We start from the raw sequence: 25,106 nt of genomic DNA, 5'->3' as shown, positions 1-25,106 counted from the left end.
AAGCCTTTTGGAGGTCCAGCATGACCATGCCGCAGTATTTTCCAGCGTCCACCTCGTGTTTGATGTGGTCGCTCAAATAGAGGAGGCATGTGTCAGTGGAGTGGGATGTTCTGAACCCAGATTGGAACTCGTACAGTAATGTATTAGTGGCAAGATACTTTTCAACCTGTTCATAGACTATTTTTTCCATCACTTTCGAGATGGAGCTTAGAATAGAAATAGGGCGGTAATTTACTCCCTTTTTTGTACAGGGGGGTTACTTTGGCCAGTTTAAAATCTTGGGGGACCTGTCCCCTGAGTCTCTGAGAAATTTGGAGGGAATATTGTCATGGCCAGTGGCCTTGTGGGGTTGGAGGGCACTCAGTTTTTTAAGTACCTCCTCAGTTGTTACCATTGCCATTTTAAAATCATCTTTACAAACACCTAGGTTTTTGTAGAAGGCTTTGATGTGCTCTACACCAAAACGCCCCGAGTGGGAGGGCAGTTTGTTAACCAGCATTGTTGCAATGTTTGTAAAGAAGATGTTCAAGTGGTTTGCTACGTCAAGCTTGTCAGTGATGAGGGTGTTATTCGATTTGATGTTTATGTTAGTAAACCTGGTTTTTAGTTTCTGACCACAGCCTAGTTGGTTGTTTAGTAGCTTCCAAAGCTCCCGAGGGTTGTTTTTAATTTCCTCGGCTTTATCATTGATAAAGTTACTTTTTGCTGATTTGGTCATGGCAATAACACCGTTTCTTAGCTTGTTACATTGGGTTTTTAGGATGTACAGTTTAGTTTGGAGATCACTGTCGAAGCGCTTGGCTAGCATGGACTTGCATTTAAGAAGTTCAGAGCATTTGTTGTCTCTGGTTTTCATTGCAGTCAGTATGTCCGAATTCATCCATGGCTCCGAGCGGGTTTTGACCCTGACGGTTCTCAAAGGAGCCATGATGTTTAGTACTGATGTAAATTTGGTTTTAAAGCCAAGCCATGCTTCTTCGACTAGTGAGCTCCTGAGCACACCGGACCAATCCAGACTCTCCAGTTCAAGGTTAAAGGCCTCCCTAGAGTAGGTTTTGAGGTCCCTAGATATAACTGTTTTGTGACAGTCAAACTTTTGTTTTTGTTTTTTGCGGGTACAGAAAATCATAAAATTATCGCTAAGCCCACATGCAATAACCCCTTTATTACCCCCTGTACTCGCGCACACACACACACAGTCACACACACACACACACACAGTCACTCACTCACTCACTCACTCACTCACAGTTCAAGTCCCCCGCCCCCGTTACGTCCACTCTGTGAACCCATGTGTCTGCAATGACACTGATGCAAGGTTACTATGAGTCCGTGGTGGGACTGGGAAATAATGCTCGGAAGAACTTGGCATCCGATTATGCGTGTTGTGCCCGTTTTGTGCCGATGAGATGTACTGTAGTGTGTGTGTGGCTGGCCAATCACAGCTGTGTTGAGCGGCTAGCTAATAAGGGCTCTGTGTTGCGCGTGGAGAATTGTATAGGTTAGTGTGTGTGTCTGTGGTGTAGCTGAAATAGGTGGTGAGAACATGACGGGGATGTTGCACAGCAATCGGTGACCCCTACATTAAGCTGTGTCCCTCCCAGCATGCAGTGCGGGGGCTATGGCGGGGCTAGGTGTGTGTTTTGGGGGAAATGTATTACATTTGGGTATTACACGCAAGTCTTTGATGCAGGTCAGCCACGCACATTGGTGCGGGAGCCGAGGGTGTTTTTTCACGAGGTCCCGGGAGGCTGGCCGTGCTCCGTGGCGTGTGGTCGCGTCCGCCGAAGTGTGCAGCATTGTTGCAATCCTGCCCTGAGCGGGTTTAGGATTGTAAAAGGGATGACATACAGTACATACATAATCTTGAATTCGAATCTTGTACGAGAGTTTGTGGGTCCAGAATGATGCAGTACAACTGTGGTGGTTTGAAGCCAAGCCCTTATGATTATCTATTTGCCCTGAGCTTGAGGTGCACCACTGTGATTCACTGTGTATGTGGTGGAAAACTTGTATGTCCAAAACTGTTAACAAAACTTTCCCGGAAAATATACTAAAAAGCTGTGTTCTAATGGATCCAATGTTGTTATTACTAGGTCTTGTTGACACTTTCAATATGTATATAAAAAAATCAATCACCTTGCACTTTCACTTCAAAAATAGCAAAAGAAATATAGCAGATCTACAAGCATGACATTGACATTTGGAGATACAAGGTTTCTGCCCGACGGCAGCAATTTGCTGGAGACGTTCCACAACTCCCCTCTGTGGTTTTATTTTATTGTCTTCAGTGAGATGGCAACAAGGACGAGAGGGCAGGAGATCATGGGAGAGGCAGGGGAGAAGGTACGTACGGCTGGGTTTTGAACGCAGGCCAACAGGAGTACAGAGTACATCTATCTCCAAAGTTACATCAGAGCTCATCTATCACCATTATCAGGGAGAATAGAAGAAATTTGAATCATAGTTTTCTTTCTTTTTTTTGCTATCTTACAATGAGAGAGAGAGAGGGAGAGAGAGAGAGAGAGAGAGAGAGAGAGTCTTAATTAATTGGGGTTGCTGATGGCAGGATCTTTGACATACAGTACAGTGATGCAATGAAGTTATATCACGGAGTGATCTTATCCAGAGTTCTTCTGGCCCTTGTCTTCTATCAAAATGACAAAACATATCTTATCATTGCCACAGATGCATCTAGAAGAAATGGGATAAGCAAATCAGAGAAAGGCACAATTTAGCTCTTGACTCTTATTAGAGTTGAATTGAGTAAATCCTGATTTATACTTCGTCGTACGATGGTGTCACTTAATAACAAGAGCTCCTCACATAGGAACAGTGAGATTTAGGTTGAAAATCGGTCAAGGTTGCCATTCATCATCTGGCCTAAGTGGGTTTGTTGTAGCCTGGCTAATAAGTCAGACACAAATCTGCCGTTTATCCAGGCTAGGTTTGTTGAGCACACTTTCACCTGCTTGAGCATTACGTTGACTATATATTCAGAGCTGTGGAAGATAGAAGGTGTTGTTTGGGTTAATATCTATCTATCTAATATCCAAATTTTCCACACAGTTTCACAGTGGGTGCAGGCATGCTTGTTGACTAAAGTCACAGAGTACCATTATTGAAGCTTTATGCTTAACTGTCTTAGCTACAAGAATAAAAGTCCTGCATGTGTGACAGTTTGTCTTTTAAAAATCCAAAGCATATGTCAAATATATTTTGATCTCAGATGTCTGTGTCTGACTGGTACTCTGTCTCACTTTATGACGGGATCCAACACTGTGTCTCTCTCTCTCTCTCTCTCTCTCTCTCTCTCTCTCTCTCTCTCTCTTTCTCCTCTCCTTGCGGAACAAAACTTGATACTGAATGCTCAGTTATTTTATGTCTCTGCACCTCCCATTGTTAAAAAAACACTCTGTGTGTGTGCACGCACGCACGCACGCACACACACACACACACACACACACACACACACACACACACACACACACACACACACACACACACACACACACACACACACACACACACACACACACACACACTTTGTCTCTCATTCACAGATCGCAGTATTCCATTTTTATCACTGTCTCTCACTCACACACGCACACACTCACACACACGCCCATCCTTGATGACAGTGGTGGATAATCAGTGGTTGTCATGTGGGAGTGTGTGTGTTGTTAAGTACCGTAGGCTACCTGTACCTGCTAATTTAGCAGAGATTGCTAGGAACAAAAATTACATCTAACACATGGCAACTGTCTGCTGTTGCTATACCACACACACATACACACGCACTCACGCACGCATGCATGCACGCACGCACGCACGCACGCACACACATACATACACACAGAACATCCACTTCTGGCTGCTTCTGGGGCTGTTTCCATAGAGACGCTGTCAATACACTGTCAATAACCAGTATACAGAGGCTGATATGCTGTAAAGCCCAGAGTGTTCATTCAACTGTGAGTGTCCACTCACATACTGTAGGTACAAATAGATACATGATCTCTAGGATTTGTGTGTGTGTGTGTGTGTGTGTGTGTGTGTGTGTGTGTGTGTGTGTGTGTGTGTGTGTGTGTGTGTGTGTGTGTGTGTGTGTGTGTGTGTGTGTGTGTGTGTGTGTGTGTGTGTGTGTGTGTGTGTGTGTGTGTGTGTGTGTGACGTAACTAAGTACATTTACTTAAGTACGGTTTTGAGGTACTTTTCTTGAGTATTTCCAATTTCTACTCCACTACATCTCAGAGCCTAATATTGTACATTTACTCCACTACAATTATTTTGAAAACTTTAGTCACAAGTTACTTTGTAGATCCTATCCCGTTTGTGATTTTCATGGACAGGATCTCGAGGCGAAGTCGTGGTGGAGGGGGTATACGCCTCGGTGAGCTAAAGGTTGCTTCACTGCTTTTTGCAGATGATGTGGTCCTGATGGCACCAACGGAGGTCAATCAAGACCTTCAGCTCTCACTGGACCAGTTCGCAGTCGAGTGTACGGCGGCTGGGATGAGGATCAGCATCTCCAAATCTGAGGCCATGGTTCTCAGCAGGAAACCGATGGATTGTGCAGTCCGGGTAGGGAATGAGACAGTACCCCAGGTGAAGGAGTTTAAGTATCTCGGGGTCTTGTTCACGAGTGAGGGGAGGACGGAGAAGGAGATCAGCCGGGGAATCAGAGCAGCAGGGCGGTATTGCAGTCGCTGTACCACACTGTTGTGACGAAAAGAGAGCTGAGCCAGAAGGTAAAGCTCTCTGTCTACCGAGCAATCTTTGTTCCTACTCTCACCTATAGTCATGACGTGTGGGTCATGACCGAAATAATAAGGTTTTGAATACAAGCGGCCGAAATGAGTTTTCGACGGGTGACTCGCATCTCCCTTAGAGATAGAGTGAGAAGTTCAGTCACACGAGAGAGACTCGGAGTAGAGCCGCTGCTTCTTTGCCTGGAAAGGAGCCAGCTTAGGTGGTTTGGGCATCTGGTTAGGATGCCGCTCGGGCGTCTCCCTAGGGAGGTCCTCGAGGCGCGTCCCACTGGGAGGAGACCCTGGGGCAGACCAAGACGCAGTTGGAGGAAACACATTGACTCACTGGCCTTGGAACGTCTCGGGATCCCCCAGGAGGAAGTCACTAATGTTGCTCTGGAACACAGCTGTTGCCCCCACGACCCGACTACGGACAAACAGTTGAAGATGGATGGAAGGATAAATCAATGCTATTGAACCACCTTTACATCTGTGACGGGTAAAAAAAATATTTAACCAATGAAAAAAACCCCCGCTTCAGACAAAACCTCTTAACTCCATTGGACCATCAAACTGTCTGCTAAAACAGCTAACTCCACCACCTCTCCCCCTCTTATGCAACTAATTGACAATATATAAAGTCAAATACCAACTTTGATGAGGCAGTATTGCATCGTTTTAATTTCCTGAAAAATTTATATTTTTCATTTCCTGAAGATTGAACATTTTGGACTTAAGGTGGTTTCTTCCCAACAGCAGAGATATCATGGTTCATGTCATGGGATGATTTGCACCCCACTCCTCCTAATCTTCAAGACAAGATGAATTTATTAGAATGGATTACAGGAAATCCATAACGGTAATCCACGCCGCCCGCTATTATCATAATGTTGCGCAGACAGTGATAGCAGTACTTGGACAGAAGGATCAGCCGTTTCCATGACGTACTTGGCCTGGTGTTAGGGTTGTAATTAATGGTGTTTTGATTCAATCATAGATAATGCTGACATGTTATCCTCCATATGAATGTCGTTAGCTTTATTAAAGCAATTGACGATGTGTGTGTGTGTGTGTGTGTGTGTGTGTGTGTGTGTGTGTGTGTGTGCGTGTGCGTGTGCGTGCGTGCGTGGGTGTCTCTTTGTGTGGGTACAATTTATTTTATTCTTGTGTATTAAAAATCACACCCGTGTGAAGTGAGGGGCGCTCTAATCATCGTACCGTACATCATCATCAAGATTGGTGGTCCCTTATTGGCCAAGTGTTCCCACCGACATACATACGCCTTTGCTCAGACACATTCTCTGTTCATACATACGCCTTTGCTCAGACACATTCTCTGTTCATACATACGCCTTTGCTCAGACACATTCTCTGTTCATACATACGCCTTTGCTCAGACACATTCTCTGTTCATACATACGCCTTTGCTCAGACACATTCTCTGTTCATTGTCAATGGCATTTTTTACGTTTGTTCAGATAACACAAACATTAAAGCTGTATATAGGAAAATTGTAAATTGTGGTGTACAACAATAATGTAGCTATAAGATAGCAAATCTACAAGCTTACAGCACGCTGCAGCGTGAGTCGTTGTGAGCTTGTAGATCTGCTTTGTTACAATAAATAGAATAAATAGTAATAGTGTGTTAATTGTAATAGAGGCAATAGTTTGACATAATGGTGATATTGATTTGAAGTCCTATTGCCTGGCCCTGGGCAGGACTTTCCAGTGAAAGAGCCAAGGTCCTCTTTCCCCATTAAGAGCTGAAGTAAACAATTTATCCCAATGGTATACACTCATCCATCAGAGCTGTTGAAGAGGTTATGGGCCCTTGTTCATCAAACCCCAGAGAGAAAAGCCTTTTATTCCATTATGTTAATATTTGAACTACTTAAGGTTTATGTGATTTGTCTCTCCACATTAATCACCTTTAAAATTGGCCCATCATAATACATTATACGTATTGTTGCTGTCGGGCAGAAAAACGGACGAAGAAGACACTTTTTCAACAAATTCAAATCCACCATCTTTGAACTTCCAGTCGGGACTCGGTAGGCCAATCAGACAGGCACTGTAAACGTTTGTTTACTCATGCCAATAAAGCTCATTTGGATTTAATTGGTAAGTGCCGCTTAAAAAAAAGAAAATTGATCTTCTGTTTTTACCTCCGGAGACTCCTGTCCAGGACAGGCTTCAGATGCGGCCTCCTCAGGAGACTTGGCTCAGATCTGAACCCATTTTACCAAATATCAACATTGAGGATATTTAGTCAAAATTGTCTCTTTGTCCTTAAGCTTTCCTCTTCTCTTCTAACGAGCTACCATTGTCTCTTCTGTTGTAGGGCAGTGGGCAGCCCACTGGTCATGGATCCTAACAGTATTTGCAGGAAGACAAAGCGCCTGGCGGGGAAGCAGGCGGAGCTTTGCCAGACTCAGCCGGAGATCGTCAGCGAGGTGGCCAAAGGTGCCAGGTTGGGCGTCAGAGAGTGTCAGTACCAGTTCAGGTACCGCCGGTGGAACTGCACCAGCCATAACAAGTACTTTGGCAAAATACTGCAGCAAGGTGAGCGTGTGAGCGAGTACTGGCAATGCTAATGCCATGTTGTGATGAATACACAGTATAATCCTCAGTTTTCATTTCAACTACTTAAACCTTACTTACTTCATTGACCGCGGGAACCTTTCAGGGGTCTATACTCGGTCCCTATCCCCCCACATCAATTCACTTCACACAACACATTGCGAGCTTGTACATCTGTTATTTTTTGGTTTATTTAATTGTGATTAAATAAACCATAGGCTTGTTGCCCCATCTAGAAACCGCAAATATCCCACTTCGCCATAGGATTGATTGGCGTAATAGAGAACATATTTCTAGCATCAAGAATATGGCTCTTGTCAGCACTCTTTCCTAAATCTACTGCTGTGGTTATATAAACCTCCACTCTTTTTAAAGAGAGTGTCATCTCCCATTCTTCGCCGACGTGTGCTTTTGGATCTGAACCCATGACCTCGGGACCACAGGCTGCCGGCCTTACGTCAACTTGAGGTCGGTTCCCTGTCTGGTCACGGTACGACAGACAAGGGCAGCTGTTGTATTTCAGAGCAGACATATTCACACTCGACTGACTCCCTCCTCTTCATCAGATGGCCCGCGTGCGCTCCGAATGATCTTCTGAAATTGCCCTCTCCCTTACCATCTCCCCCTAAGATCTCTTTAACATCATCCTCCAGCTCTTTGAAGTCTGTAATATAGCTAATGTCGGGTCATGGCTCGGTCTTCTGCAATTACTGTGTTGGCTTTTCTCTCTGGTATGAGAATGTTCATAGAAGAAGCTGTCTGTCGGTTCCATGAGCAGAATCACAGAGGACCAGTTCACTGTGTCCATATAGCAATGTGTTTTGTCAACAAGCAGAGAAGGTCCAGCATTCAGTGGTGGAAAAAGTACTCAAATGCTTTACTTAAGTAAAAGTTTCAATACTGTAATATAGAAATACTACGTTACAAGTAAAAGTCAGCAGTTCAAAAAGTACAAAGGTATTGGCATCAAAATGTACTTAAAGTATAAGTAAAAGTACTCGTGCAGAATATCTCATTTGACGTTTTAAAATATTTTTGAAATGAGCAATTCAGTCAGGATGGAATATAGAATACAGAATGGAATATATATTGATTGTCTCCACCAGGCCGAAGGCATGGGGAGAGAGTATGTTTTATTGTCTCCACCAGGCCGAAGGCATGGGGAGAGAGTATGTTTTATTGTCTCCACCAGGCCGAAGGCATAGGGAGAGAGTATGTTTTATTGTCTCCACCAGGCCGAAGGCATAGGGAGAGAGTATGTTTTATTGTCTCCACCAGGCCGAAGGCATGGGGAGAGAGTATGTTTTGCACTCCGTCCGTGTGTGTGAGTCCGTGTGTGTCTGTCCGTCCGTCCGTTACCAGCTAATCTCCGGCACCGTTAACCCGGTCGGTCCAAATCTTGCATGTACACTCCCTGGATGACAACGATGAACCTCTGCCCCACATTTTCCAGAACGGCCTGTTATAGCGCCACCAGGAGGCCGACATTTGAATTTTTTTATTTTATATTACTCCTCCAGATTCTGTCCACAAATCCCACAAATCGTTACACACTATCTCTATAGTCATGTGTTCAAGACGGATCTGTCCGATATTTAATATTCCATCCTAATTGGCTAACATTGGCTTTCAAAGTTAGCAGGATTGGCCCGTTTTGAACAAAAAGCCTCAAATCATGAACGCAGCGTGCAATTTACGTGAAATCTTTCCTACTAGGCTGAGGCACCTCTGCCCTAGGTTAGGTACCCTCACAAAAACATGCAGTAATCCTGGTCTCTAAACTACCTCCCCCTGGCCAGCCGGGGCGCCTGATGGAGGGGAAAGGAACTGGTCAGAATAACGTGCTACGTCCGGCCGGGGAAACTCCCCCCTGTCAGGTGAAAAGAAGCAGCTTGGACTCCTCATGCATAGAAGGAAGCATGAGGTCAGTCCGCTTCCCCCCAGGTTGGCAGAGGAAGTGTAGCGCCCAGGATTACATTAGATAATTGACACTGGGTAAAAAAATTGGTTGTAAAATTGTGGGATAAAAAAAATGTAATTAAAAAAAAGAAAAGACGCAGCTTAGACTCCTAATCACCATTGAAGGAAGCATGAGCTCAGTTCGGGGCTCTCCCTATGTTGGCAGAGGGAGAGTAGTGCCCAGGATTACAGATTAGACAATTGGCAGCGGGTGAATAATGAGTGAATAATTGTGGGACAAAAATATAATGGTAAAAAAAATGTTATTGAATACCTGGTGCATGTATGTTGCATCCATCGCGTCTGCAATTGGTTTTACCAGAAGGTGAAAGGTGGCAGTGCTGTTGTTGATAATATCCAATCCTGGGACAGAAACGGTTTGCAATATACAGACATTTGGGCTCAAGCTCATATTGTATGTCATGACTTACATTTGTGGCCGGTCTTTCTGGATCAAAAGTACTCACATTTTGTGCTTGAGTAACAGTAACAATACTGCAATATAGAAATACAAGTAAATACTATAATTCTGACAATGTCTGAATGTCTGAATGTGTGTCTGTCTGTGTGTCACTGTGACTGCCGTAGCTCCTCACTGCATGCACCAATCACTCCCACTTTTCACACAGGCATTGACCATAATAATATGGAGGTCCCTTTTTCCAATTTAACACACTAAATTAATAATGAATTTATTAGTGAATAAAAAATGTGAAAACGCACCCAGGGCGCAGTATACAAGTATTTCACTACAGGTAAGGGCTACTACAAGTTAAAGTCCGGAATTAATTTTTTTTTTTTTTTTGCGGCTTACGCCTTTATTGATTTTTTAAGGGATAGAAAGTAGGCTGACAGGAAACGGGAGAGAGATGGGGGGATGACATGCGGTAAAGGCCGTGTCGGGTCCGGGAGTCGAACCCGCGGCACACCGCGACTGGATCACCAGTCCGGTGCCCAGACCGTTAGAAAGTACTCTTTATGCAGAATGTTTCATTTCAAGTTTTCAAATGTTTAAAAAGTCTTTTGACAATAGCCGTTGTGAGCTTGTAGATCGGCTTTTTTTAAATGGCCAAAATATAAATATATGCTGTAGGGCTGAAGATAATGTATGTTTTGTAATAATAATCAAAATCTACAAAGTAATTAAGTATTGGAAATTGGAAATAATCAAGTAAAGTAAAAATAGCTCAACATTGTACTTACGTAGTACAGAAGTTTAATGTACTTACGTATAGTTACTTTACACCATTGGCCATAGCCACGCTGTAACCCATACCAGAGGAGAGCTGTAATCCCCTGTGGTTCTGTGGTAGCATGACGTGCTCTGTCTGGCCGAGGGGCCAGAAATATTGATGTCGATATACCTTATAAAACTGGTAATTTTATAAAGGTTGTCCCAAGAATGTTGATTACAGTATCCATTCTTTCAACTGTCCTATAGCAGCCATATACTGTATCACATTGTGAAATGGCGTTTAGGATTGTAACGTGTCCATTCCACAACCACTATATATACCTGGAAGTCCATTATTTCCTTTATAATCCCAGTTTGCCAATTTGACCAGTTTCCATGGGTCACTTTTATTTCCCTGTTTATTGACTAAGGAAGGCTGACCACAGCCTAACTTGTGTAAACGGTTGTCCACCAACGACCAATCACATGATAGCGTGGGTAGATTTACCAGTTCTCGCTACAACATCATTGGCTCTGTAGCTCGCAGTCATTTAAACTCAAATCAACGAACCCCCAGTTACAATGTGGTTGTTGGCGCTCTGGGTGCAGAGTGAGGAAAAAGGTTAGGGAAAAATACGAGTATGGAAAACAACGCTTCTTTCACAGTGATTTTTAAGTGAGTGGAGTTTCACAATACATTATTTTCTTCCACTAACGTAAAATAAAAACCTACGCTGCAATGAAAACAGGACCACTACACAGTACACACTAGGTTGGGTTCTACTGACTATCTGCAGCAGTGACAAGATAACACCTGGCCATCCAGTTGAGGCTTCTTAGTTCAACGAATAGATATAGATAGACAACAAATTGATAGGAAGACAAGACATTTATGCATACAGAGAGGGAGAGAGACATACCAGAGCAACACACACAGACACTCACACATGCCCAAACACACACACACACACAGCGCACACACACACACACACACACACACACACACACACACACACACGGCAACAATCTGCCAGTAGAAGACAGAGAAGCAATTAATCATAAATTCCTGCCTGTCTATAAGAAGCCAAAGTGCAGTTTTGTTTTTGAAACCTTCGCCCTCAATTACCTGGATCTCTCACTTAATGGCCGTTTGTCATTAATACAGTTGACGGCCAAAATAAAGAAGTGCCAACATAAAGTGTTTTTAATAGCACGTGTAAAGACTTCACCTGAGAACGAGAACGATCGCTCACGATGGCTTTGTATGTACTGGCATTGACCTTGCTCAGTAAGGGGTTGAGTGGACCTAAGCCATGCCAGGCAAATGCAGGCCGTCAACCTCAATATTCTTTATGTTATTTTGCCTATACTTTAGGCAATGATGGAAAGTAACTAAGTACATATACTAAGTACTGTAGTTAAGTACAATTTTGATGTATTTGTACTTTACTCAAGTTGAGTATTTCCAATTTCAAATAGACTACACTACATCTCAGAGGCAAATATTGTACTTTTACTACTTAACTGATTTAACTGGTTTAGTTACTAGTTAATGTGTCGCAATGCAATGCATTTTACATTTTGAACTTGTGAAATGGGACACTCTGCATAATAACTACTTTTACTTTTAGTCATTTAAGTACATTTTGACACCAATAGTACATTTTTGACTTTTACTTCTAACGAGGTAGTTCTATATTGCAGTATTGATATTTTTACTTAAGTAACAAATGTGAGTACTTTTTCCACCACTGCTCCTGGGTTATTTTATCTATATTACTGTAGTCTTTCTTTCTTCTTCTTTTTTTAACCTCTTGTAATAATGTGTTGTCATCATACAGTATCATTCATACTGTACTGTAACTTAAAACCAGAACTGAAAGCAAGGGTAAAGATTGATGATCATAATGATGATAATGAGCATATTGATTCTAACTCAAATGCAACAAAGAATATAATATAGAGTCTTTTCTTCACACCCCTAAGCTGTTATAGAAGTTAATATAATATAGAGTCTTTTCACACCCCTAAGCTGTTATAGAAGTTAATTACGGTAGAAGGTATTCCCGTATTTTGTCCCAAACCTCAAATTCTATTTATTTTCACAAGGTTTTTGGTACGAGACAGTGATGAGTCATCTCTATAGACAGGTTTGGTCCGTACGGCACAACCTGGCTAGCTGAGACATCCTCTTCTCCTTCTGCACAAAAATATCCTCAGGCTTATTTCTCCCTTTATGCAAACATGATGTGAACCTCAAGACGTATATACGTATAGTTGTATGTCCGTGTACTTCAGTGCTGCCACTATTGATTACTTCTTAGCGATTATATTAATGATTAAGTAAATAACTGAGAAGCGTGTTTTTGAAATATAAAAATAAATGATAAAACAACAAACCGATTAACCACTATTTCATCCTTCATCTCACATTTGTGTTTTGCAAAAATTGTTAAAATAGCAGATGAGCTCACAACGCTGCGTTGCACCTTGATGTGAGCTTGTAATCTAGGATTTTATAGCAATGTTTTTAAATGTTTCACCTGCAATGCCCAAAATAGGGATTGATTACTAATAGATTACTGATCGATTATCTTATCAAACACATTCATTGGCTGACTTTGAAGAGAACAAGGACTGTAATTTGGTAATTTGTAGCACTCACGTTGCGTGTTTGAAGGAAGGAGATGTACTGTAACTAACAGATACAGTAAGATCTGTTGTAAGACATTGAGGATGTTTTAGGCTGTGGAGACGGTGCCTGTGTTTGCTTACAGTATGTGAGAGCGAGAGAGAGTGAATGAAAAAGAGAAAGAATGACACGCACGGCTATGAATGAAGAATGGCTGGACGGACGGACATGTCAATACAACGACAACAAATAATTCTGTGTACGTTTTCCCCTTTTTTTCCCCCAATTAAACGTATTAAACTTATATTAACCTAATAGCCCAGTTTCTAAAGGAGATTGGATTTCTGGTGTCTTGTCAATAATTGGTAGTTATTACCATCCTCGCTTTGATCTCAGCTGTGTTCAAATAACATAATGGAGCCCGAAGCCAAGTCATGACTCGAGTGTGTGCGCCAGCTGAGAGGGAGAGAGAGAGAGAGAGAGAGAGAGATGAGCTGAGCTGCTTGTGAAAATCAAATGAAGGATGAAGGATGTTTGTTGCTGCGTGTGTGTGTTGTGTGTGTGCGTGCGTGCGTGTGTGCGTGCGTGCGTGCGTGCGTGCGTTTATATGTAATCCAATACGGTAGTAGAATAAACAGCAACTCCTTCCCTGCGGTGTGAACAAGTGGTTGCAGAGTAATTAAGCCAGTCATCACCTGTGTCAAAAACAGAATAAAAGAGGAATTTATCTGCTCTTTCTTACAGTATGTGAGCATAAATCATACAGCCACAGACAGACAACTCACACACTACCGTGCAAACATGCATGCACACTGCTGAGAGACTCCTGCAACATGCACACTTTCTCTCTCTCTCAGTCACACACACACACACACACACACACACACACACACACACACACACACACACACACACACACACACACACACACAACACACACACATACACACACACACACACACACACACACACACACACACATAATGCACACATGCACGTACGAACACACACATAAAGTAAACACACACACAACCATGCATGCGCATGCACTCATAACCTGCCACCAAATAGCAAGCACAAACTAATTAATTTATCACCTATACTGTATACACATGTCAACTTGTTTTGCTATGAATTGCTTGGCTGGTGCTGTAGCTTGGCAAAGAGGGCCAAGCTTTTGAACTCAGATGACAATTAAGCAAGGTTCAAAATCACTCATTTGCTTGATCAAGTTTGTCTTGTGTGAATGTGCACCACCAGGGTCACTGGAAAGGTCAGTTGTCATTGTAAATTAGTGAGTGAAACGATTAAAAAAAGATCTGATCAATAGAAATGGCTTCTAGTAACACTAATTAATTTCCTTTCCTCAACCATTTTTATGTTTTTTGGGGTTATGTGGCTTGTTATATCATGACATACTTTGTTTCAGTTGGAATGCAGCATGGATTGTACATGGTACAGTAGGCCTATACTGCATATCTCTATGGCTTTGTGACGCATACATGGATTATAAGGGCTTCCCTGTCCCGATTATAAAGAGCACAGCAATATGGATGTATTGTACAGTATAGCTGGTACAAACAAGTGTATGCGTTTGTGCCTGCATGCGTGTGTGTGTGTGTGTGTGTGTGTGTGTGTGTGTGTGTGTGTGTGTGTGTGTGTGCGTTTCCTAGTTAAATAAAATGTCCTGATTCTCACAAGAGCAATGGTTGTGTTATGGTTAACAACATATTTTTGTGGAGTTAGGCGTACAATTAGGAAAATTAATTAGGAAAGGAAAAGCCACAAGTAAAGTAAAAATGTCAATGGCAGTAAAAAGTCTATACTCTTATATTAGTGCGTGTGTGCATGCTTTTGTGCGTGCGTGCATGAGTGCATGCGTACGAGCCTGCGTGTGTGTGTGCATGCGTGCGTGCGTGCATGCGTGAAAGAGCTCACTTCATGTGCCTTGTTTATATGTTTTTGTTTCTGAGCAATTGTGCATGTAATGTAAGCATGCACAGTGTGTGTGTGTGTGTGTGTGTGTGTGTGTGTGTGTGTGTGTGTGTGTGTGTGTGTGTGTGTGTGTGTAGACAATCAATCACTCAGCATTATTTACACCTTTCAGACAAGCAGCTGTACTGTAGCTCCTGGATAATCATTACCCTACACAGGTCATAGTGTTCCACAGTGAAATATATAGGAATTCCAGATCAAAGCATATTCGCGAAATCAAACATGCATGCACATGTGCTCTGAAAGTGTTCAAACCACTCCAATGTACAGAGCTGAAAAATGTGTAAATACATAAATCCGCAAAGACATCCTAAAAGTTATGGATTGGGACAGGCTGGTGTTCAGATACATTGTTATTGATCTGCATCCTGTTGTAAACAAGTGTTAAATGCTTAATCATGGTTCGTCAGCAAAGTAACAGTTCTTGTATTGACTTGTGCTTTCGTTTGAAATGTACCCATTCTGCATACTGTGAAATAATGTCAATCAATCAATCAATCAATCAATCACACCTGCTAAATAACAAGTGGTAACAGAGATCTTGTTAATGCCCCAGTGACAGTCCCACAGTAAAGTGGAGGGAGTGTACACTTTGACTTCATTCACCCAATTTAAACCAGCCCACTCTGAAGACTTACGTTCCTATGAAGCATTCAACCACTGTGACTCGGGTTGTAACTATGGCGATTATTGTTGTTCTTAGCCATTTTTCTATTGATTCATTTTAGATTATTTGATAATGGAGAAGTGTAGTGCAATTGACACTGACACATTTTTTTAACCAAACAATAGCGGCTTGTAGATCTGCTATTTCGGCTATTTTAGAAAAAGAAATGAAACTGTATGGACATTTTTCAACATGGAAACTATTGACAATTATGCAAAAATAATTATGTTTATCTCAAATAATTGTAATTATGCTTCTTGTAATTATTAAATGATTGTGACAGGCCTACTGATCGTCATCACAATACATATTTCTGTGTCTTGTGTGTCTGGGCCGATGTTTGGTTGTTTTCCAGACTTCAGACCCGGATCCCATACATCATTGCCTGAAAGGTTGAGTATTAAAATAATATTTGCTAATTCCAGAAGTTGGGCCCTTCTGGCTGTAAGAGCAGACCTAGACAGGCCCAGACACCCGCTGTGGCAGAGAATTTGTTTGGAATTCATGTCTCAGAGGGGGAAAAAAAGACAGAGGGGGGCCTCAAATCTTTTTGATTTCTAATACCTTCTTTTAACTCATACCCCGGCCATACCCTTCTGTCTGTCTGTGTTCCTGTTTTTCAAACTTCCTCTCCTCTCTCTTTATCCCCTCCCTCCCTCTCTCTCTCTGTCTCTCTGACTCTCTCTCTCTCTCTCTCTCTCTCTGTCTCTCTCTCTCTCTCTCTCTCTCTCTCTCTCTCTCTCTCTCTCTCTTCTTTCTCTGTCGTTGTCTTTGGCCAATGGATGAGTGAAGTAATATTTCCATTGCATCGCATAGGAACAGGATAGGAGGGCATTGGAACCATATTAGTCAAACCCTCAGGTGTTACCGGGGCAACAGATATCACCATCATCAACATGTTTTTATTTTTATTTTTATAATGTCAACATTATTTTCTAAAACAATATGTCCATTGTCTTTTGATGTGTGTATATGTCTGGGTGTTGGGAGGGTACCACAGAACTGGTATGATCAACATGGGCTTTGTCTTGTTTTCTTTCTGACCACAAAGAGCTTTTGTGATTAAAAACGCTTGTCATGTCCACTCATACACACACTCAAATAGGATATGAATCTCAGCTGTGTGCATTCACTGTCGGGGACGTTACAGTAACAGTTCTCCCCACAACGTACGTTATTTTTATTTTTTTTAAGATATTTTATTGATGGGTTACAGTAATTACACAGGAAAGGGGGAGAGAGACGGGCTATCAGGCTGGATTACCGGCCGGTGCCTGGACTGCTCAGCCGCGGCCCAGGCCACAACATACGTTATTTAGTGACACGTGTTGGTGTTAATAAGTGCTCTGTCCAAGAGGAACATGCAGAAACGTCCTTTTTAAGAACATGAAATATATTCTTTCAAGCAGAATGGCAATAGGTGTGGTCTGACTGAGCACAACACACACACACACACACGCGCCTACGCACACACACAATTTTGACTATACTGGAGACATCTTTGGGTGTTGGGGTGTACAGCTGGTATTGATATCATGGCATGCTTGTGTGTGCAGGTCTCGTCGCACGCCACCCATTTTGTGTGTGTGTGTGTGTGTGTGTGTGTGTGTGTGTGTGAGTGTGAGTGTGCGCGCAGGAGAGTGCAAGCGAGCGACTGGCCCTAATGAATCCCATTCACTGAATCATGCGATATGGAGTTGGCAGTGTTGATGGTGGTGACTGCACGCTCACCGCCTTCCAGCTTGCAGAAATAAAAGTCATTCACTTCAGCTCCCACACAATGGCCCACTAAGTGCCTGCACACACACACGCACGCACACACACACACACACACACACACACACACACACACACACACACACACACACACACACACACACACACACACACACACACACACACACACACACACAGTACCCAATCCCCCCTAGAGCCATCTATCTAGGCAGAGCTCTGCCATTGAAGTCACCGAAGGCACCGATTGTTCCCACTGCTTCCTGATAGAATATAAAACCAGAAAATGTTTCCAGGCAACAAATACACTTCCAGCCATGTACGCTTGGCTGTGTCTTAGGCTAATATTGAAATCTATAGCTGTGGACCAACGTTCAGTTCCACACATTTAATGGATCTGAATCCAAATGAGGTTTCACACACCTCCGTGTTGCAAGCTAGTTTAGTGAAGTCATTTTTTTGCCATGAGCTGAGCTGTTGTCCTGTTTACACACACGTCTGGTTTTGGCATCAAAAGTGGATATAGGCCTATAGAAATAGTGGATCTACCAGTATAAAAGTAGAATTGTACACCTTTAAGGCTCCTTGCCATGTTCTAAACTTTAGCAAGGAGCAGAGTAGCAGTTAAATACTTTAAATCTAAAGTATTTAACTGCTACTCTGCTCCTTTTTTTTCAAATAAAGAATAAATAAATCAATAACTGAGAATAGAGTTGTGTGGACCCAAAGAGGAAGAATGATGTTGAAGCCACGGGCGAGGACAGAGGATCAATTTGCAGTTGTGGTTGGACTTGCCTTTAGCCAGGAGTGCTAAGCCCTGCACCAGAAATAAACCCACAGCTGTGGTGGTGGTGTGTGTGTGTGTGTGTGTGTGTGTGTGTGTGTGTGTGTGTGTGTGTGTGCGTGTGTGTGTGCGTGTGCGTGTGCGTGTGCGTGTGCGTGCGCGTGCGTGTGCGTGCGTGTGCGTGCGTGTATGCACATGCGTGCGTAAGAGAGAGAGAGTCTAAATTGGTAGCCCTCACAGATTTTTGAAAAATAGCAGATGTACAAGCTCACACTCGCAGCGCTGCAAGCTTGTATATCTGCTTGGATGTATGGGCTGTCAAGGCCAGGAAGTAGTTTTTTGCCACTCAGTAGTAAGCTGTTCCCGCATAACTTCCGGGTATATGATGATGATGACACACGCCGCATACCGCCTATACACAGATTACACTGAGGTCATGATAACAGACCATTGAGAAAGACCTGCTTTGATCTCACTACCATCTGACCGGACAGGTGTATGACTGAATAAATATAAAGGTCTTTACTGAGACTGGATTGTGCATACCAAAATATTGGTATTGCCATGGTATATTGGGTGTTCCTATTCCTATCCCCACTTAAACAAAAACACACAACCACGCTGTCCTCCAATGTGCGTTATATATTCTGATATCGTTATTATTATTAGTATAACTACTACTGCTTATTAATGTAAAATGTTCCACAGCTGCAAGTTTTAAGCCCTGATGATATCACAGATGTCACCACTGTCTACAGCAGCGCATTTTGCTTCATGCCATTTTTTATTTTGATTTAGATTTATATATTTTTTGCATTGATTCATCAATATATATGAAGAAATATCTATTAACAACACGCTTCTCGACAATTATTCAATTGATTAATCGCTAAGAAAACTATACTGTAGATAGTTGCAGCACTACACCTGTGTGCTCAGTAGAGGGCAGGCTTCTGCCTCAACCTCTCCATGTTGCCCATTGGAAGGTTTGGCCTGATGGCCATGCTGTGAAAGGTCATGGTGGTCACAAGGCAAATAATGTACTTTTGTAATGTAATGTATTATTACAAAACGTACCACTATACATTTCGGCCATTTGAAAATGGCCGATCTACAAGCTCACAGCTTGTAGATCTGTAACGGAGTACTAATACATTGCAGTAATGATACTTAAACTTGAGTAAAACATTTGAGTACTTTTTCTACCACTGCCTAAAATAGCTGACCTATACAGCCCCACAATGCATCACTCTGCGGACTTGTCCTATATAAGCTTGTAGATCTGCTCTATTAGGTGAGTGATACGACACGTAACCAAGTACAAATCAGGCATATAACACGATGCTTCCCAGATCTCAAAGCTCTCTCTCTCTCTCGCCACTTGTCTTACAGATATTCGGGAGACGGCGTTCGTCTACGCCATCACGGCGGCGGGCGTGACCCACGCGGTGACGCAGGCCTGCAGCATGGGAGACCTCCTGCAGTGCGGCTGCGAGGCGACCCGGAGCAGAGCACCTCCACGACCCCTCTCCTCCTCCAACCCCTCCACCACCTCCTCCTCCTCCTCCGCCTCCTCCACTGGGGAGGGGGTGAAGTGGGAATGGGGGGGCTGTGGAGATGACGTGGAGTTTGGCTATGAGAAGTCAAAACAGTTTATGGACGCCAAGAGGAGGAGAGGCAAGAGTGACATCAGGGCTCTGATTGACTTGCACAACAACGAAGCGGGCAGGCTGGTACGCGTGATGATGTCACCCATTCATTCATTGGTTATGTTCAGTGGTTCCCAAGCTCTGTTTTGTGTGTGTGTGTGTGTGTGTGTGTGTGTGTGTGTGTGTGTGTGTGTGTGTGTGTGTGTGTGTGTGTGTGTGTGTGTGTACCGTGAGACCAAGTCCAGGTGTGCCTTGGGATTGTGTGATAACCACGCATTGTTATTGCAATATATAAACAATACAAAGTTATGAATCATTTATTTATTTTTAATATCAGTACTTTGCGCACTCAGTTTACGAATACAAAGGGAAATTCTATAATAAAAATAATAAAATCAATGAAAACATTTACATCCTGGACAGTGAACATTTAAGTAAATAAAAATAAACATATTCAGGGTGATAAGAGTGTTATAGAGACTATTTTGTATGGATATAAATATAGGTATATCTTGAGATTTTTACTGAAAGTTTGATCAGCCTACAACCTGAGAAATATTTGATATTGAATACGTGGCATATGGAAACTTAGTTGGCGCAGCCATAGTGCAGAATATTGAGCAGTAATAATTCACTGTTCTATACTGTAGGGTTATAGGAACAAAAGCATTGCTTGTCTTATGGAATGCTCCACCGTTGCACCAAGATCCAAAGGAGAAAGATATCGCCTCCAGCTAAATTTGTGTAGTGCCGTAAACCGATATTCGAACAAGAATCAAGTTTCTGAAACACAAAAACACGAGCGTGCCACACATTTTGTCTTCAAGCCTCCGAGGCACATAGCTTCTAACATTTCCCCGGCCCTTGTTAAAGTTTAAAGTTGCTCTTTGTTACTCGCTCTACTCTCGTGTATTTACACGGAGTGAATTATGGCCAGGACAAGTCAACTACCTATTGAAAAAGAGGGGCGATATAGGAACCTTTTTGGCTGTCTTTTTTCCTGAAGACCATATGTCCTTTTTAAGAAGTTAATGACATGTTATTGGGAATGTCTTCCATCTCTCATTTGCTTTAGAGCTGTCAACCATGGCTGGCCCCAGTTTGTTGCACACTCCTGCAGAAACGCCAATACTCATTCACATGTCTCCACACAGAGAGAGAGAAAGAGAGGGGGGGGTAGTTGCACAAAAGCGTGATTAATACATCGGTAATCAAAAAATTGCCGATCTACAAGCACACAACGAGCTTGTGGATTGGCAATTTTTGGTGCGCGACACAGCACACAGCTGAGTATAATTCAGGCGAAACGGTTGTGATGCACCCGTCTGCTGGGGTCAAAGACAGGTAGACAGGAGGAAGGGAGGGGGAGGAGAGGAAAGGTGGAGAGGTGGGGTAACGTCCAATTATAGCATTAGTGTGCAGCTATTTGAACAAAACAACAGAGGGAACGTGCTGCACGACGAGCAGTGGAGCACTGTGGAGGAAGAAGTACTCAAGTACTGCAAAGTCTGCAAAGTAAAAGTTCAGCACTTGAGTAAATGTACTTGGTTACTTTCCATGCACCACTGACGACGAGGCACACTTCTTAAAGAGGTCTGGAAACAAGTGTGCTGCAGTACGTGCATAAGGTGTGTGAGTGCACATATTTGTGTGCGTGTGTATGTGTGTGTGTGTGTGTGTGTGTGTGTGTGTGTGTGATGGGTTAATTATGTGCAGTATATAAGTGAATGATCTGTTGTCAAGGCTTGTTAGATGTAGGAAGGCCTGAGGCAATATGGAAGGAGAGGGGGGTTGGGGGGGTTAAATTCCTTCTGAATAGCGTCTACTTTTATCTCACCTATCTATCTATCTGTGTGTGTGTGTGTGTGTGTGTGTGTGTGTGTGTGTGTGTGTGTGTGTGTGTGTGTGTGTGTGTGTGTGTGTGTGTGTGTGTGTGTGTGTGTGTGCACTGTCACTGTGTGTGTGTGTGTGTGTGCGCGTGTGCACTGTCACTGTGTGTGTGTGTGTGCGTGCGTGCGTGTGTGCGTGTGCACGTGTGTCAGTGTCTGCATGTGTGCCAGTGTGTGATATATCGCAAAAACACGACTATAAATTACACCTTTAGTGCACTATTTTTCATTTGTCATAAGCCGCATTGCTTCATTCTAGTGACTGAATTTCCTTTTCCTCTTCCCTTTCTCTCTCCCTCTCTCTGTCTCCTCTTTCTCCCCTCCACCTTTTTACTCAACCCCTTTCCCTTTATTTATTTTTTCCACCTCCTCATCCCCCATTATCTTACCCTCCCCTTGTGCCACCCCCCCCCCCCCCCCCCCCCCCCACACACACACACACATACACGCCCGTCCGACCCACCAATCAGGCGGTGAAGCTCTACATGCGGACGGAGTGCAAGTGCCACGGCCTGTCGGGCTCGTGCACGCTGCGCACGTGCTGGAAGAAGATGCCACACTTCCGTGAGGTGGGCGACCGCCTGCTGGAGCGCTTCAACGGTGCCTCCAAGGTCATGGGCGGCAACGACGGCAAGACGCTCATCCCCGTGGGCCAGAACATCAAGCCGCCCGACCGCCAGGACCTCATCTACTCGGCCGAGTCGCCCGACTTCTGCCTGGCCAACCGGAAGACCGGCTCGCTGGGGACGCGGGGACGCATGTGCAACAGCACGGCCATGGACGTCAGCGGGTGCGACCTGCTGTGCTGCGAGCGGGGCCACCGGGACGAGACGGTGGTGTTCGAGGAGAACTGCCTCTGCCGCTTCCACTGGTGCTGCGTGGTCCAGTGCAAGAAGTGCTCCGTCCGGAAAGAGCTCAGCCTTTGTCACTGAGTAGCAGAACCCCACTACCCCCTCATTCCGTCCCCACCCCACCACCCTCCCCTCGGGCTTGAAGGTAAAGAAATACATGAATCAGTTGAAATGGTTTCGCCTCAGCAGGGGGTTGGGATTCAACCCTTTTTTGCACCAGATAAGATTAGTAAACCTCCTGAAAATGTTGCTGGTTTTCAAGTAGTTATTGACCTCTCTGTGTGGTCAGTTCATTTTTAGACGTAACATTTTCCTGAAAGACGAATAGAGGAGCCAGTCAGAGGAAACAAAGAAAGAAAGTAAAAATGGAGTGATGTTGTTACAGTCCTGCACCTACGACATTGAAATGGAGGTACTCGTATTTCTTTTCTTCAAATAGGACCAAAGAGACATGTTTAAAACGTTTAAAATGCACCTTCCAAGTCAGTGAACGAGCAACAATATAACGGTGACAAAACAAAGAACTGTGCTTGAACAGTTTGGTGCCAGTGTCTTCTGTATATCTACCAATTCAAACAGCAGACAGTGAAAATGACCTTGAACTGAGGTCAGACTAGAGCTGTGTTTCATATTTCACGCTACACTGGGACTGCTGATTTACCTGGATTGTGAAATTCCTATAAATTCATTTTACTGGCCGCACGCCTAAACGCAAAAGAAATAAAGAAAAACATTCAACACAACATAAGGCGTTGTTGTGTCTTTATAAGCCTCTGTTTTGACTTCCCGGATCTAAATCGGAATCTGTTAAAACAAAGCCTTGACAGCTCTAGCACCCCTTTCCACAGAGACAGCTAGAGTTTGCTGTAGGAACTAAAGCCACCATCCATGTGTGGCTATCCCATTACATTCAGCCCACTTTGTCTTTCCAAAGACACCCTTTGAAATGCTGTTAACTACAGTATGTCACCTGACAATGCATCATCAACTGACATGGGAGGTTGTCCAACTTGCTTCCTATAGGGAAACACAAAGAGTTGCCGCAGGTCTTGCTGCATCTGTACTGTTGAATAGTATAAAATGGCTATAGGCTACATGGGAATGGCCAACTGGGACTTTTGAGAAAGCCGTTGTGTTCCAGAAATGTAGTTGGCGCCACGTTGAAATTGAACAATGTGGCTTTTGCTGATGCCATAAACGAATGCTTGCTGTAAGGCATAGGAAGTTGCGATTGAATTGTCATGACATTAAGAGAGACAAAAAGATTCTCTGCAGACTGGAGCTCAATGCAGAGCCGGGGTTACAGCTTGGCCCACGAACATTTTATTTTTTATTTAACCTTGTTTTAATTTCTGCAGCTACTTCCCTCCCGCTGCCACGGAGCAAAGAAGAAGACATGGAAAACAATCTGTGATTTTCACTTTAAACCAAATGTTTTGAGGTTGTAATGGGAGCATCCTTCTATACCACAATGGTGTATGTCTCACAAACACATATAATAAACCATATGGAGTGAATGTTGAAACTACAGTTTCAATGTCCATCTCCCCCATGTATCAAAGCGAAGCGCTTCTCAACCTCACCATACTTGGATCCGCTGTTCCGTCTTTAGATTTTTATCCACTGAAAATGTATTCCACTTACAGGAAGGAAAGGCTCCACAGCGAAAGCTGGTTTTGTTTAGTTTTCCTACTGCTGTGTCAAAAATGTATGAAAAGGGAAGTTTTTGGTCACATTTATCGCATAATGGAGGACACAATCAACACCATATGTGGTCGTGGAGTCAACCTGCCAGCGAAGACTGTTATTTATACAAAGATACGATAACAAGACTCACAGCGCGCCGCCCCATTCCATCTCTCTCAAAAGCACTTTGGATACGGCCGCTGTGAGCTTTACAGTAGCGTTCGACTGTTCTTTTATGTTTCAGCCTTATTTCTAAGCAAAGATAAAAGCAAAAACAATTTTTACACAACATTCGATACCAAGAAAAGATTATGATGTATTTTATCTTTTATGATATACAGGGCTATTGTAATAATGCACTTTCAACATTAGCTTTTGTGTAAGGTGTGTGTAAGGTGTGTGTGTGTGTGTGTGTGTGTGTGTGTGTGTGTGTGTGTGTGTGTGTGTGTGCGCACATACGTGTGTGCACGTGTTTGCGAGTGGGGTGTACGGATGGCCAGTCATCACCGTATCCTTTAACTGACAGTAACTTCATACTTTGGTGTATTTTTCAGTTGTCGTTCGATGTTTAACTACATTATGTTGGTTATTGAAAGCTCACTTTTCATCTCTGACTTTGTCTAGATTTTCTTTTGTATTGTTTTTTGTGGGGCAGATAAGATCATGTGGTTTGGTTGCTTGTTGACTCAGGGGAGGAGAGGGGATAGAGTTAAACTCATACTCCATCGCAGCACGGTGTCACTTCATGCCAGC

At 43.3% G+C, this 25,106-nt stretch overlaps 1 protein-coding gene across 1 annotated transcript in view; it reads left to right on the top strand.

Moving 5' to 3' along the window:
• wnt6b (wingless-type MMTV integration site family, member 6b) overlaps positions 1-24,739 on the top strand; it is a 40,314-nt gene extending 15,575 nt beyond the window's left edge. Inside the window, exons 2-4 of the mRNA XM_083776583.1 lie at positions 7,095-7,315; positions 19,671-20,011; positions 22,287-24,739. Coding sequence (XP_083632709.1) covers positions 7,095-7,315; positions 19,671-20,011; positions 22,287-22,748 — 1,024 coding nt within the window. The 3' untranslated portion in view covers positions 22,749-24,739. The remainder of the gene's footprint in view (positions 1-7,094; positions 7,316-19,670; positions 20,012-22,286) is intronic.
• The last annotated feature ends 367 nt before the right edge of the window (positions 24,740-25,106 follow it).

The sequence above is a fragment of the Protomyctophum parallelum genome (genome assembly GCF_964188405.1).
Source record: "Protomyctophum parallelum genome assembly, chromosome: 11".
NCBI lineage: Eukaryota > Metazoa > Chordata > Actinopteri > Myctophiformes > Myctophidae > Protomyctophum > Protomyctophum parallelum.
The sequence above is the reverse complement of the archived record's forward strand: the minus strand, read 5'-3'. Positions and strand labels throughout refer to the sequence as shown.